The 16,236-nt window shown below is 37.8% G+C and overlaps 1 protein-coding gene across 5 annotated transcripts; it reads left to right on the top strand.

Moving 5' to 3' along the window:
• Positions 1-433: 433 nt before the first annotated feature.
• Positions 434-15,977, top strand: LOC117645535 (DENN domain-containing protein Crag). 5 transcript variants are annotated; one of them, XM_034385813.1, is made up of 31 exons: positions 434-814; positions 1,172-1,412; positions 1,507-1,603; positions 1,683-1,926; positions 2,017-2,259; positions 2,334-2,566; positions 2,646-3,092; positions 3,178-3,364; positions 3,454-3,595; positions 3,672-3,817; positions 3,897-4,022; positions 4,117-4,337; positions 4,443-4,566; positions 4,651-4,847; positions 5,462-5,557; positions 6,328-6,527; positions 6,900-7,070; positions 7,454-7,600; positions 7,706-8,030; positions 8,117-8,360; positions 8,450-9,132; positions 10,040-10,126; positions 10,660-10,809; positions 10,929-11,143; positions 11,219-11,420; positions 11,507-11,655; positions 11,744-12,195; positions 12,286-12,444; positions 12,525-12,787; positions 12,865-13,040; positions 13,134-15,977. In XM_034385813.1, the coding sequence occupies exons 2-31, from the start codon at positions 1,211-1,213 to the stop codon at positions 13,268-13,270; spliced, it is 6,465 nt and encodes a 2,154-aa protein (XP_034241704.1). In that variant the 5' UTR covers positions 434-814; positions 1,172-1,210; the 3' UTR covers positions 13,271-15,977. The 5 variants fall into 5 exon arrangements, with proteins under 5 accessions (XP_034241704.1, XP_034241706.1, XP_034241708.1 ...); XM_034385815.1 differs by lacking the exons at positions 434-814; positions 5,462-5,557 and having other exon boundaries at positions 1,211-1,412; XM_034385817.1 differs by lacking the exons at positions 434-814; positions 6,900-7,070 and having other exon boundaries at positions 1,211-1,412.
• The last annotated feature ends 259 nt before the right edge of the window (positions 15,978-16,236 follow it).

Below are 16,236 nucleotides of genomic sequence, written 5' to 3'. Positions count from 1 at the left end.
TCAGAAAACAAGCCCCTGTCGCTACGTGTCAAAAGATGAAATTTCAAGAGATGGTGTTTATTGCCTTGTTGCGCTGTGAACCCTTGACGCCTGTTCCGGTTAACTGCGATCTGTCGCAAGCTGAGAAGAATGCGTGAGAAAGTTGGTAGTGCTTTATTCAACAGCAGACGACAAGACTTGGCCAACACAACAAATCGAAAGGGGACTCTCTCTCCATCCAATTAACTGGAACAGCTTTTCGTATTTGTGGCAAAATAGTTTTAAAGTGTTATTAATTTTAATTTGAAGTTGATTTTTTGAATGAATGCCACAATTGAACAATCTCAGAATGGACAATCTCAAGAGGGTAGTTGTTGCTATGGTGGTGGTACGGGGTCATCTCAATCTGAATCGCGAGGTCAGGGAGAAGGAGAAGGGGAGGGGAAGGGGGGAAGAGAGGAAACTTTCTGTGGCTGCTAAATTTACCAACAGAGAGGCCAGGCAATGACAAAGACAGAAACAACCGTGTTGATTTCTATGTTGCCTGCAAAATGATCTTCGCCTCTTTTGCTTTTCGCAGTGATAACGCGTCATGAGAAGAATTTCTAAAGCAAAGAATCTGCAGTTCATTTCTCGCATTTTCGGTGTTGTTAATTGCAATTACCGTTCAATGAATGTGAAACGTTTTTTGCGCCCCTGCGTTCAAGCCTGAGGGTCAAGGTGTAGTGATTGTGGGTTCGTCTTTTTTTGGTGGAGACCCGTCTACAATGCGTAGCGTTCAAGCAATTGAATACACCATGTATATTGAACTTTGATTGTCTCTGTCATCATGCAGGTAAGCTAACCTATATGGGCCACTGCTATTATTTCTACACATATGACCGTTTAGGTGGACTTTTGATTAGTTTAACTTTTCATTGACACCTTTCTAACTTAGGTGTGTCAAATAGCTTCCATGCAATTGATGTCTCCATCGGTGTCTCAGTAGTTAATCAAACTGTACCCAAACATAACCTATCATCTTCAAAGGCATATTAGTTCCTGTTGCATGTGTTTTCCTTGGTTTACGAGCTGGCTTGACAGTGTCTGCGCTCTGTAAATTCTCATTTAATTACTGTTGTGTTTTTTTCACCATTTGAACTCAAGTGATCAATACAGTTCAATTTATTTCATGTTAAATGATTTGTTTCAGCTGTGCCCGTAGCCCTGAAGTTTCCTTTCACGCCTCAAAATGGATGACAGGCGTATTGCAGACTACTTTGTTGTTGCTGGGCTTCCACCACAGCCACAACCTCTTGAAGATGTATCTCGTGATGGAACCATGCCTTGTGGAGTGGTTGGGCCTGCACCTATCACAGATCTGGCTGTCATATTTCCCACTTTAGGAGAGTCGCCACCACAAGGCTTTTCTCTTTTGGAGTTCACGCCTTCAGGTACACTTTTCAGATTGTGAATTCATCATGTCATATTTTGTTTAGATGTTGTGTGGATTGAGAGTTTAAATTATGATTACCTTGTATGATTTAGGCATACCAGCTAATCTAAATCATGGCAGTTATAGAACTCCTGAAGTTTATTTGTGCTACCGTAGAGGTAGGGACAAGCCTCCTCTGGTTGATATTGGGTGAGTATTTTATTGTCAAGCATTTTATTTTGTGATCATAAATACTTTCATCTTATCTTACTATTATTTTATTTTACAGTGTAATGTATGAAGGCAAGGAGAGAATTATGCAAGATGCTGAAGTCATCAAGAAAACACCATATGGTAAAGTGGCAAATGTCAACAATTCTACTGCCCAGATTTTTGTCACCTATCGACGAGCCTCGCCATCAATGCCTTGTAATGAATTAGTTGTCACAGATGTGTGTGTTATAATTGAAAGCAAGGGAGAATGCCCACCACCAGCATTTTGTGTTCTTAAGAAAAATCTGAACAAAGGAATGGTACTGTCACTGCTGTTGCTTTTAGGAATATCTAGTGTGTTGCACTAGCTTGAGGCATGAACTTCTCTTTACCATTTTTTTTTCTTCCAGGTTGGGTCTGTTGTGTACCTGTGCTACAAGAAGTCAATGAACAGAGCTAATTTAATCTCATACAAACCTGACATTTTATCTCGTTATCCAAGACACGATCATTCAAATTTTCCATTTCCTCTGTCTGTTCCACTGTTTTGCTTGCCAATGGGAGCCTCACTGGAATGTTGGCCTAAAAAGGCAATGCAACCAAGACCTGTATTCTCTACATTTGTCTTGACTGTTTCAGATGCGTCTGAAAAGGTACAGATCTGATTCAAATTATAAGCTCAGCATTTCCATTTCTTCAATTGTAATACTGTTTATCTCTCTGTAAGGTGTATGGCTCTGCAATCACATTTTATGAACCCTACCCTGAGGAACAGCTTACTGATGAACAGCTGGAACAACTGCAATTGCCTGAGGATGCTGAGCCGGAGGAATTCACTTACAATGTCAACAAATCCATCTGCCTTCTGTCACATTGGCCGTTTTTTGACACATTCGAGCATTTCCTTCTGTTTTTGTATAGCATGGCTTGTAGTGGGCCTCAACCTGTGCCCATTGAAAGGTACTTCAGTGCTTTATCACTAGTCCATTTTACTTGCAACTATTTCATGAGTTTACCTTTTGTAATATTATATTTGCAGATATATTTCTCACTTTTTGGAGGATGTGCCTTTCCCATCTCCACAACGGCCTCGCATTCTTGTGCAGTTGTCCCCAGCAGAGAGAGTTATCCTAACACAACCTGAGGATCTCCCCCTACCCAGGAGTGGCGCTAGATTCCGCAGCCTTCTGATAAATTTAGGCCCAGACAATTGTTTACTAGTCCTTCTCTGTGCTCTTACTGAGCAAAAGTTACTGGTTCATTCTTTAAGGCCCGATGTGTTGACTGCTGTGGCGGAGGCCATATCAATGATAATATTCCCCTTCAAATGGCAATGTCCATACATTCCTCTCTGTCCATTGGGTCTTGCCGAAGTTCTGCATGCTCCACTTCCCTTCTTAATTGGAGTTGATTCCCGTTTCTTTGATCTTCATGACCCCCCTGCAGATGTTATTTGCGTTGATCTGGATACAAATCTTATTACTTTGTAAGTGCTTCAAATGCTAATAACCTATATTCATTGCCACATTTACAATTGAATGGCTTAATGTTGTTACATTAATGTTGTACAGATGTGAAGAAAAGCGAAATTTGAACACCAAATTATTGCCGAAGAAACCTGCTCGTACCCTTCGCAACACATTAGACACATTGTATAACAAAGTAAACCAAAGTATGGCAAATTATGCTAATGCAGGTTTGCAAGACTCTTCGCATGATGAGAGTATTGATAGAGACTTCCAAATTAAAAGAAAAGAGGTACATTCTTAAAATCATGCAGTTTCACACCCTTGTTGACTAAATGTATTTTTCTTTGCTGATAATTTGATATTTTTAACAATCTTTAGCAAGTATTGGAGCTGGAGATCCAAGAAGCCTTCTTACGGTTTATGTCATCAATTTTACGGGGTTATCGTGTGTATCTGATGCCAATCACAAAAGCTCCCACAATTGGTACAACTGATCCTAATTCCCTCTTCAATTTGGGAGGTAAGCTATTCAGTAACTTAGTTTTCTACCAAAAAAAATTGCCTGCTCCTAGTTTATTAATCTGTTTCTTCTCTAGGTTTCCTTCGATCAAGGGACAAGTCATATCACAAATTTTTCACCTATGTCATGAAAACACAAATGTTTATTCGGTTCATTGAGGAACGCTCTTTTGTGTCCGATATGGATGCAGGCCTAGCTTTCTTCGACATCTGTTGTGAAAAGGTGTGCGCTGCTCTGACTCCTATTTAAACTGAGTTAACTTAATTTTTTCAAATGCTATAACTTGATACTATTTTTGTAGATGAATTCTGAAGATAGCGTTGCTCATTTGATTGAACTGGATGAAGCCTTGAATAATGAGAGAACTGTCTTCATCATGCCTCCTGAGCCTCCTCCTAACTCCACTGCAAGCCATTCCTATAATGGGGTACGGTATATGATAATCTTATCTTATAAAATATGTAATAATTTCATGTGTAGTTTTGTCATTGTTCTAACAACCCTTTGTCTGTCTATTACAGTGTTTTACCTTGAATCCAACATTATTTAGTTCTAAAGAAATGAACCATCTTCTTCGTATTGGAGGGGGTAGACTAAGTACTAGTTCTGGTGGTCTTGGAGTACCTGGCAGCCCAATGGCTCGCAGAACAAAGCATGAAGTAAAATCAGCTCAAAAGCTTGCTCGAAAATCTGCGTCCTCTCCAGAAAACTGGGCCAAATGTCTTGTGGGAACTTGCTATAGGTAATGAAATTATGGTTCTTAAAATTCTCGGATATTTATCTTAATAAGTCAAATAATTAGTATATTTAACTAATAATTTTTCTTATTGTTTTATTTTACAATCAGCTTGTGGTTCATACACTTGCCAAGCAATGTGATGATGAATCCTCGAAAAGCATCTACATGTTTACGAACAGCTTATGATCTTCTTAACATGATGCAGAGACTCAAGTTGCAACCCACTGATGAGGTGAAATTTTGTCATTAAATTTTTGCAAAATTTAAAACATTTTAAACAAAACTGTGATAGTGATTCTCAAATTTCTGTCACTAGGTCTGCTACCGTGTCATGATGCAACTTTGTGGTGTATACAGCACCCCTGTTCTGGCAGTGAAGCTTCTATTTCTTATGAAACGAAGCGGAGTTCAACCAAATGCAATCACTTATGGATTTTATAACCGAGCTGTTTTAGAAGCCACGTGGCCATCAGACATGAACAACTCCAGCCAACTACTGTGGAATAAGTTGAGGTATACCATTTAAACTTCAAAATCATATCCTTCATGACAACGTTGAGTCATTTCAGATGATGTAATGGTACCAGAACAGAGTTATACAATGAAACTTGGGTTTATTTATGTCATCCATATTTTTCCTATGGTATTTGTTATTGATGTGTTTTAGTTTGTGGTTTCTGCCTTCTCTTTCTTTTCAGTTTAATCCAGTAGTATGAAATGCACTTCCATCTGGCCATTGCCTATGTCTAATATTAGATCTATCCTGTATATTCTTGAAATTGTGTTTTGTTTTTCACACTAATTTTGCTAAGCTGGAGTTAAATTTCTAGGGTGTCAACCTTGGTGCAATGTTGGGTACTCAATATCAAGTAGTTTGTGGCATGCACTCCACATCTTTCTTCTCATAACTCTCCTTTTATTTTTCTAATAATTCCTGTTTGTAGATAGTACTAATCTATTAAGATGTCTTTAGGTTTTGTTATACATTAGTGTTTTTTTTTTTTTAAGTTTTGGGTTCTTGTTTCGCACTTGAAGTAGTCTTGGATGCGTGGAGGAAACATTATGGTAACAACTCTCAGGCACGTGATTTGCATTCATTCCTATGAGTTCTCATTATAAACCGGCAGGAAAGACCTGTGGTTGGCGGCTCATCGGATTGCAGTGCGGCAATGGGGAGGGGAAGTATCTCATCAGTGGGACACTACTGATACCGCCAAATGGAGGTTTGTGATGCTGGGTTGGAATCATTACTATTCAGTCGTGTTATTAATACCATCCACCTCTTTTGCAACAAAAGCATGTTCTATATGCTGCTGATGTCCGGGGTTTTGCAAACTGGAATTGGAGGAAAGAGCTTTTGGTGTTGAAGTCCATTAAAGCATCACATTGCTTGGCCTTTGATTGTGTAATAACTTAATGCTTAAAGGGTATGTGGATCAAATTAAGTGACTAACCTTGGCCACAGTTTGAGTTCCATTTTACTTCTCAATTTATGAAGCAATTCTTCATACTTCGGCTCTGCAGATATTAATAATTCATGACATTGTTCTCTCCATGCCAACGTTTGCTTCTCATTCATATAAGTGCACATTAAATTGTTTTTAATTTTAAGGTCTTGATCGGTTATGGTAGCTAAACTGATAATTTTAAGGGCTCTTCTTTCTTCTAACTCACTGGTTATGATATTAAGGAATGAACTATCAATTAACGTCCTGCTTTTATTTCTCTTCCAGTGTTTTTCTATCTTAATCATTAATTACAATGTGTCTTCAAATTTCGTCTTCTATTTTCACTATGCTTTCATTTTTGAATAGCTGTGGTGAATATTGGTCTATTCTTCTTGCAGCTGCTTGATCTTTTACAGCATCATCAATGTCAATGTGGTAGCTTAACTTAATATTATCCTTGTCCAGGCCTCTCACACTTGATGTCTCTGTTTTCTCTACTAAATATTTTAGCACTATATTTACTAAATGTGAAATTTCTCCTTCAGGAACGTCATCATGGGTGCTGCACTCTTTCGGCGTGCTGGCACCAAAGGGCAGGTGTCTCGGAGAGCTTCTGCATTTGTTGAGGAGGGGTCATCAGTTGGAGAAAATTTGGTTGATGGCTCATCTCACACCTCCTCTGTGGACAGCAGTGACCCTAAAAATAACGACCAATCAGGCAGTGATGATCACAAGGCAAAAAATGGTGAGAAATGTAAATGCTTTTGCTTTTCTTCTATGCACAGATTTTTCACTTAAATATGTAGTTATATTTTGAAGTTAGAAGTTGTTGTACAGCTGTGATTTGATGGCCACTCTATATAATGACAAAATAGCTTGAGGTTGTGTTGCAGCTTACAATATTTTTGCTTAAGTTAAGTGATTTTGTATAGTAGCATAACACCCTTATGATCGCTCTAGCAGAAAAAGAACTGAAAGAAAATGCAGCCAAACAATTCAACTGTGTTCTGTTGTACTTATCAATAGAATAAGCTTCACACATTACTAAAAAAAAAAAGTATTAATAATTCTATGCAAATGTTCAAATAATGACTCATGAGACTTTGTGACTTTATAGGCAGTCAATCAGACACTGGCTACAGCAGCCAAAGTGACAATGTGAGAGAAAATCCTGGTTTTGTCTCTTCAAGTGAAGCTCTGGTAGATGTTTTAATCACAGATGAAGTTGGTGCAGGCTGTGACCCAAGTGTGCAAAGACCCGAGTCCATTTTGGATTTGAGTAGCACTGGTATGTTAAAATAAGTGGTCAAACATGCTGCTTGCTTCATCTTGGTCCTTTGTATGTTCTGTTCATCATTGCAGTCATGCATTTTTTTATTTCGACTTCTCTCACTCGTCTTTATCATGTCACGGCAGCCCTTATTTGTTCATGTATTACAACATGCTTCAGCAGTCTTTTTCCTACCCCCTGTTTGCTCTAATACCCCAAATTGATCTGACATTATATGAGGATTTGCTTGTGCTACCTGCAAAAAACCAAATTAAGCATGATGCGTTCCATGATTTTATTGTGTGTGGTGGTAAATTGTGGCTCCTGCTTCTTTTTTTCTTAAGCCTCCTATATATTTATCATGTTTATCTCACTGTTGTTCTTTTAATGTCATTGTTTAGCACATCAAGATGGAGCAAAAGCAAGACTGGGATTGAGTAATAACACAGATTATGCTGCACTGGATCGCTTCAGGTCCAGAGTGGGTAGTATTGTGAGGCCTACTGGTGCGTCTCTACTAAGCAATTCCAACCTTCAGCAGCAGCCATGTGAGTACTTAAATGATGAACCATTACACGTAACTAGCCTGAACTCGATTGTAATTCATTGTCTCCAATTAAATTATCTATTGAGTGAATTTCTTCTGTTTTCAGTTGAAAGTAGTGCAGGACTGCTGATGACAAGTCAGTATGATGGCCGACCTGCACCTCTCTCTGAGGAGTGTGAAGGATTGGATGCTATTTCCGATGCCATTTCTCCCCTCCTGGAAAATGGCAAGGTTGGTTCCCCTGGAAACCCAAGGCGTTCAAGAGGCCGAAGTGGAAGCTGCTCCGACTTTTCATTTCCCCCGAGGTTGTCCCAACATGAGAAAAACACACCCTTTCACTCCAACTTGACTCCCCACAGTCCTAAGGCTTCTGTTGAACCTGGAAGTCCAATAGCTGCAAATCCAGCTGAACATTTTAAAATATTGATGAGGTGAGTGACTAAATTTTCATTCTAAATGATAATGATGTTTTGTCGTTATTGTTGTTTGCCACTTTTCTTTGTCTGTTTATCTTCAGATCGGAGAGTTTTGCCAATGATGCAGGCATTTTAGAGAAATTGAACAAACTTAAACTAGGCTTTTCACCGTCTCTGAGCGAAGGGTCAGGAGATGGCAAACCGGCGCAGCCGTCCATCAATGCCAGCAGCAATGGGCCTTCTGAGGTTACAAGCAATGTTCGAAATGTCTCCTTTCCACGAGCCTCTACTGTATCTAAGGCTTTGTTCGGCAGGAGGGGAAGTTTCAACTTCAGACGGACTCAGGTTAATCTCTTCCTTTGACATTGCTCTAGGGACTTTGTTTTCAGAATAATCCCGATCAGTTCCTAACCATGTTGATTTTATAATTTCAGAATTCAGAAAGTCGGGAATCACTGTCAGAAAACCCTGATGAGAGAAGCTCAGCTGAAAACAGCCGTGGGGGTAGCACTGATGATTTAGATTCCTTAGGATCACAACACACAACACCAACTCGTCGTATTCTTGCAAGTTGGAACAATCAGTGGAATAATAGCCAGTGGAGCTCTCGCATATGGGGCTCGAAAGATGGCCAAACACCTGAACAGCAACTTAATGATAGTTCTAACGCAATATCCAATGCATCTCCTTCTCGTTCTCTTCCCAAGAGCCCTACAAGAACCCCTGTCACTGAGAATGACCCTCTTGGAGCTTTGGTTGGAGAAATTGAAGAAGAGGAAGTAGAAGACTCTCAGTCTTGCAGTCAAGAGGGAACAGAAGAAAGCAACCATATTAGTGTAGGGCATGATGAAGAGGGAAATCCAATTTTGTTTGGAGGGAGACGAACAGGAAAGAACAATGAGAAAGGCGTTGCACGGAGTGCTACATTTCATGAAGATGAACGTGGAATTCCTGGTGCTCACGATAGTGATGTAAACAAAGATGACCCTAAAAAATCAAAGATAATGCAGCGGTCATCTACTATTACCATGCCTCTTGATGCACAAAGTGAAACTGGAGGTGGCTCAGTTGCATCAAGTATTGGAAGTCTTGGGTCGAGTTTTAAGTTACCATTCAGGTGAGTGACTTACTAAATTAATGTCGTGTTCTAGCTTTTGCCTTGTTGCTTTTTCTACTAAAAGTTGGCAACCTCCACAACTTTGTTATGCTCATCAGCACACCATCCATTAGAACTTGAAGATACAGTTGTGTTAGAGTCTTTGCTATACTAGTGCATGGTTCACACCCAATCAAGGTTAATTTGTTTTATATTTCAATTTACGTATCTATGTACAAAAATTGTAGTTTTGCACTGCAATGTACTAGTTGGTGGTTTAGCCTATCAATCATTTATATCTGCTGTCAATCCCATCGTAGATATGTTATTCAATTTACATAATTTGTCTCAATTAATGCAGGCCATCAGATGCTAAGAAGAACAGCCCTAAGAGGCAAAGTAGTATTAATCCATTGATAATAACAACTGAGAGTAGTTTTCAACCAATAGCAGTTAAGCGGCAGAGTACCCCAAATCCAATGGCTCATTTACCTCTCCCATCATCAGTAGAGGGGTAAATAATATTAATGATAAATATGTGAAGGATTGTGCACTTTTTGTGAAAGTGCATGCTATATTCTGTGCCCAACATACCATTTATGGTGCATCCGCCGCATTAGCTAAAGAAGTAATTATACTGACCAAAGACAGCATGTGTCAGATTTTATAGCATAACTCAGCATGCCAAAGATTTCCACCGTTAGGTCCGTTCACAAATACCTACCCATCATTTGATCCTCAAGCTGTAAATAGGCTAAGAAACCTTTTTACTTTACTTTTCCATCCTTTCTAATTAAAAATATGAATCCTTTTTTTCAAATGTTGCTGGTTTCTTTTTCTTTTCTAGTAATGTTTTGTTTGCCTTATTTTGTAGTTAAATGTTTTTGCACTGCATTTTGTTGAGTGTAGCATGTTGTTGTTCTTGCAGCCGATACTCTCCTAGCAGGTTTAGCCTCCGTAAGGCTGATCTTCGCATCGGACAACAGATTATTGAAAATGCAATCACTAATTTCAGGTTAGCTTTGCTCTTTCCCTTCGTTATTTTTTTAAAATCTTACTTACATTCTCCATTCCTATCCTTAATCTGCATGTGGAACTAGTCTAAAGTATTTTCACGTGACCTGATGCCACATGACTGTATGTTTTTATATGCTATTTCCTGCTGCTTATTGATAGTTTCATAAACTTCATAATTTTTTTTGTTTTTGGCATGGCTTTATTATGGGAGTGTTGTGTTTTTAGTTGAAAAACTTATTTTATATTGTTTTTAAAACTCCATTTATTTATTTTTTATTTGTTGGACTCTAATTGTACTTTTCAAGAAGATGAACTTAGTTCATAGCTGCTTTCTTCTTTTCAAATTTATTTAAACTTTACAGATAGGTCAATATGTTGTATGATCATCTGTAAGTTTGTAATAAGCGTAGTCCTTTTTCTTGATTTTTCATCTTCCTTTTTTATCCTACATCAGATTAATTCTTCAATTAGCCAAAATTGTCAATTTTAACTAATGTCTGTTTCTACCTTTTTTCCCAATTTTTCCCGTAGTCCAAGTAGTCTAACATCAAAGAAATCAAGTGAACTTCTCATGGGTGGATTGAATAGCTTGAAATTTGCTGCAACATCTGTAGCAAAGAAGTTTGATGAAATAAAAGAAGCTGTATCAGCAAACAATACACCCTCTAAAGCAACGAATTTGTAAGTTTTGCTGATGTTTTAAACATTATTATGGTTGCTGTTTGTTATTGCTATCTTAAACCAGTCTAAGCCAAAAAAAAAAAACAAAAAAACTTGTTCTTTGGTTTGTTTATATGAAGGCGTGACCGCGATCGAGAAGGCAGTTATTATGAAGACGACCACCAAGAAGGCAGCTGTGTGGCAGATGATGGAACTAACACTACTCGCAGTCGAAAAGTGTCAAGTGAATTTTCTCCATCCGTCACTCAAAATTTGGAGTATTGGAGTAGCAACTTACTTGATCTATTTGGAGATAACAGCCGGAAAGGCAGCTCTTCAAATTTGCAGCCTCTTGGTACTATCTAAGTTGTACTCTGTCTTTTTCTTGTCCATCTTCCTTCTTAAACATGGGTATATTATTTTATTTCAGGTGAGACATCATCAGTGACTTCACAGCAAATGCCTGTTTTACCAGAAAACCTCTATCCTAAAGTAAAGCGGGACTCTCGTATACCTGTTGCAATGAAATTAGTTCTCACAACCTGTTCAAAATGTCACAACTGTGGATCTATTCTTTATGATGAAGAAATCATGGCTGGATGGTCTCCAGAGGATTCCAACCTCAATACAAAGTAAACCTAGCACTCGGTCAATTGCTGCAAAGTTTCCCCATTCATATCTTTGAAACAACTCTACTAAGGTCTCTTATTTTTTACAGATGTCAATTTTGTGAAAAGGCCACAGTTCCTTTCCTTACAGTTACTGTTATGGATTATCGTAGCCATCCAAAAGCTTCAACTGGTATGAGCCAAGAGAGTTTACATTCCAGTCCTCGTAGGAAGAACTCAGGGTCTCTTTCAGTCAGAGGTATTATTAATTAATTTTGTGAAATTATATCTGTATGAAGTAACTGTTATTTCTTGTATTAACTGTAATACGGTGTATGGTTTTACAGCCAGTTGGATGTCCTTAAATTCTGGAAGTTTATTGAGTGTCGCAGAGACTGAAGAACTGAAGCAACCTGCACCCCAGTTGGAAGATGCTCAGGATGTGGCTCCTTCAATGACAGTGATCCCTGAGAATACAGTTTCTCCAGAGTTCTTGACTCCTGTCAGTGAGATATCAGGTGCTGCCCCATCGGAGGCAGCGGCTTCAACAACCTCTGATTACGATACCCCAACAACTGAAGTAGCAGTGGTCCCAGAAGATAGTCTCAATGAAGACCTAGTTGAAGGAACAACTGCGACACTTACTAATCAAGAGCCTGTAGAACCAATTGAAAACAACTCGCCCATTGATGAAGCTCATAAAGATTCCAACATAATTGTCCAAGACTCAACTCCAGAAGAGGGGACAACTCAGGGTCCAAGCAAGGGAGATGCCTCTGAAACAACTGTGAATCCAAAAGTAAGATATTCAATGCTTCATTGTTTTTGTGTGGTATATCATTGGTTATTTTCTTATCTAGTATTTTTATTGCTCCGTTTTTTCTTACAGCCTGAAGAGGAACCTGTTACTCTTGAACCCATCACTGTACCCTACTTAAACCCCTTAGTTCTGCGCAAAGAGCTTGAGAACATCTTGCACGCAGAAGGAGATGTGTGCCTTACGAGACCTTGCTTTGTGGATGAGCATCCTATAATATTTTGGAACATGGTCTGTTTTTGCTCTCTGTATTTGAGTTAACTAATACTAATATTTTTTCTATCTAATCTTATCAACATTTTCTTCCTCAGGTGTGGGCTATGGAGCGAATTGCAGTGGAAAGCCACCTGCCAGGACTTTGTCTTCAGTCACGGTCAGTTCTGCGGCAACAGACTAATGTCCACCCATCATGGTCACATCCTGACCACCGTCATGTAGTCGTTCGCTGTATGTGGGACAATCCTCGTCTGCATGAAGAAGTTGGCCTTCCCATGTATGTGCTATGGCAGCAGGATGATCAGCATTCTCCTTTGGTCAGCGCACTTCTAACTGACCGGACAACAGTATCTAGACCGTAAGCATGTACTAAGTCGCGTGATTATTTTGTGCTTTCCATTCATTTTTTTGTTCTAATTAAAACATTTTTTCCAGTGTTATGGAAATGATTATTGCGTCAATTAGGTGCAATGATTTATTGGAGCCTCTTAGGAAGTTGGCAACAGAACGTCATAAATTGAAAGGAAGAGGTGTCACTCGTAGCCATTCCATTTATCGTGATATTCTTTTCCTTGCCTTTATTGTGTTAGGAAGAGACAACATTCATCAAGGTAGGCATTGATAGATTTTCCTACAATATTTTAAAGTTACAACTATTAAGTACTCACATGATGTACTGATGATTTTTTATGTTTTGTTTGCAGCTTCATTTGACAGGGAATATGAAAATGCTTTTGACAAGCTCCCAGAGTCAGAACGAAAGCTTTATCTTCCCTGTGATCATCCTTTGTCCATCCCTGCTCTTTGTTGTAGACATTACTTCAGGGAACTTGAGCTTTAGGGAAGTTGTTTTCAATCTTACTTGAGTTTAGTTATAGTTAGAAGAAAGAAGAGTGAGATATTTGTAAAGTGTTGCATATATTTCAATTTCTTGAAATCCTAGATGCCTGAATTAGTTTTGTCATAATACCATGCACCCCTCAACCACTGTTCGTATTGAGAATTCAGCTTCAGTATTTTTGAAAAAGCAGTTGGTATTGATGTTGCTGAATGCTGTTTGTTGGTGCATCTCACCTCAGTTACTTATCACCAGCTACTTGCTCAAATCCAACTTGTTAGGAGTTGTTTTGATTTACTTCATGGGCTTCTTGATTTGTTTTGAAACTTGTCAGTGTTCAATAGTGTAAAGTAACATTTGGTTCTTTTAAGACTACTCCAAATAAAAAATTATTACAGTAAAGCTTCTAGTATTATGCAGTGTTGGTCCAAGTAGTTTACTTGTTATAAATATTAAGATACACAGGGTAGTACAAAATTCTACTTCTAAACTCAGTGTCAATTATACGTAAGTTGAACAAACAGTAAATGATATTGTATAAATTACTGTACAAATAGTCCTTTAAAAGGTGAATATGAATAATTGCTAGTTATGTGCAGTCTATTAATGATAAAGATTAATCTATCATGCCATTTTATCTGTTTGTTACCTTGTAATAAGGTTTATTTTTGAAACACTGTCTGATTGTGGGTTGTTTGGGTAGCTAAGTTGGGGTAACTAGGTGATTCCAATTGATTGTCACCTTACATTGCAGTCATGCACTGTACAGTTTACTTCTGTCAACATGTTGACCCGCTATAAAGCGCATTAATAATCAATGAAATTTGAACTTTGTACAGTTTTTATTACTCTTATGTAGATATTGATGAGTTCAAATCTTTTCAGCAATAATCGTCTTGTGAATTTAAGTCAATTCTTGGGTGTTCCCCATCCCAGGATGTTTTTACTTAGGTGGGACCACAAGTGTAGGGGACTGTAATTTTAAATGGTTTTCCTTTGAAAGGAAATGTTGCAAGTCTTTATCTTTATGTGTAACATGGATCTTCATGATGTGTTTGTTGTCGTACATCTTAGGTTTAAAATAGTCCATATTACTGATTTACTTAAAAATGAAATAAAAACTGGCTGGATGACAGGTTTAGAATTCTTGTCACTAGTATTTCTTTTGTTTACTACTTAATCAATTAGTCAGTTTTCTCATTCAAAGGCTTATTACTTAATAACAACTGCTTGAGATGTCTTGCGCTTTCATATCTATGCTCTTTGTTTTCATGTTAAAGAGGCTCTGTCATTTTGTATTAGTATTTGTTCTTGTTCATCTGTACTGAAGATCAAAGAATCATGGAGATTAATATCATTCTGTTTTAACTCTAGACTGCTTTTGTGTTACTCTTAATGCGTATGAAATGTTGTATATGCACCTATTAATGTGGTTGTCTCGAATGGTTTCACAAGTTGAGGTTTATTGTAAAACCTTTCACATCAGTGAGATTGTCATTGGCCTGACCAAATTTCGCCATGTTTGTTTCACCCCGTATTCATGTATCAAGATGAAATCATAAGATGCAGTTGTTTTCAGCTGTTGTAATCATGTAGCGCTGTAATTGTTGTTGGATCATGTTTGTTCATGATTTCAAAGTATGTCTCGCTTCTCAGACTCATATATTTATCTCCAACCATGTACCCTTAAACATTGTAGAATTGCTGTAAATTTGTACAAGTCTCTTTGACTGATGTAATTGATGTGAGATAGACTTCTGGCTTCATGAGGGCTAGACTTGTTTCAAGTACTATTTTTATGTATAATACAGGAGTATACTACACTAGAAAAATATTTATTTTTTGAAAGTGACAATATGTTTAATTGTTCTTGTATCATTATACTTGGATAATTATATTCTGTAGTGTGATGTGCACAGTAACCGTGCCTAAATTGTGCCTTGTTTTTAAAATCCCATTTAAGTGAATCTCTTGTCTGTTCCCCCTTCTTGTAATGTTTGTCGTTGGTATTCTTATATTGCTTTTGAGGCATTGTATTTTACTTTATTTAGATGCTCCATTCCATCTGAAATATTGGGCATTTTTTGTTAATATTGTAAGTAGTGTTCAGGCCCATTCCTGTGAAGTAAAGGGCATTCTGTTGTTGGCTTTGGAAGCTCTTTAATTTTATTCATTGTAATTTTATGTTACTGTACAGATTTCTTCAAAGTCAAGATTAATTTTTTGGCAGTTACTTTGTAACTATGTTAGAACTGTATTAAATTTAACATTTTGTACAGGATTTTGTTGTCTGTGTACCATAAGGTGCCTCTTTTACTTAATGAATTTTGATTCTGAACCTGGTTTATGATTCCTGTGAATTTGAATTTATCATGAGTTGAGGGGAACTATTGTCTATTGTGACTGTTTATCACGGGCACAGTAAATTCTACTGCAAGTATGTGAAATATTTTAGAGAGAGATTGTATTACTTTATACTCATGTATAAAAGTGTAAAGTGTGTAGTTTTAATTTAGAAGCCCCTCAACATGATCAGTGATAGTATTATTTTTTTTCTTTGTTCTAGTTGATTGCCTTATTTTATTATTTTTCTTGCTTGAAAAAAATCTTGAAGGATGTAGCAGAGAGAGGAGAAGGGACCACCACTTAGTTGTTTTGTATTCTTCTCTTGTCTTTGCTTCTCCTGTTTGTATTTGGGAAATTTTAAACTCCACCACAGTTTTGCAATGTCAAATTTATAGAATTACTGTACCTTGAGGTGTTATCTTCTGGAGACTATTACATCAACAATTGACTTAGTAGTTAGACCCACTGTAAGAGCCTTATCTTGAAATGCCCAAATGATGTGGAAAATGAAATTAAATGAAGGATTTTTTCAGAAAGGCCCCCCTCAAGATAATTAAATATGTGATGCAGACTCTATAGTAGTGCTATGTACTTTGTGTGGTGGTGGTGGGCTGCTGGACTTG

This window comes from Thrips palmi, unplaced genomic scaffold (assembly GCF_012932325.1).
Source record: "Thrips palmi isolate BJ-2018 unplaced genomic scaffold, TpBJ-2018v1 HiC_scaffold_18, whole genome shotgun sequence".
In the NCBI taxonomy this organism is placed as follows: Eukaryota; Metazoa; Arthropoda; class Insecta; order Thysanoptera; family Thripidae; genus Thrips; species Thrips palmi.
Note: the sequence above shows the minus strand (reverse complement) of the source record. Positions and strands in the feature narration are given on the sequence as shown.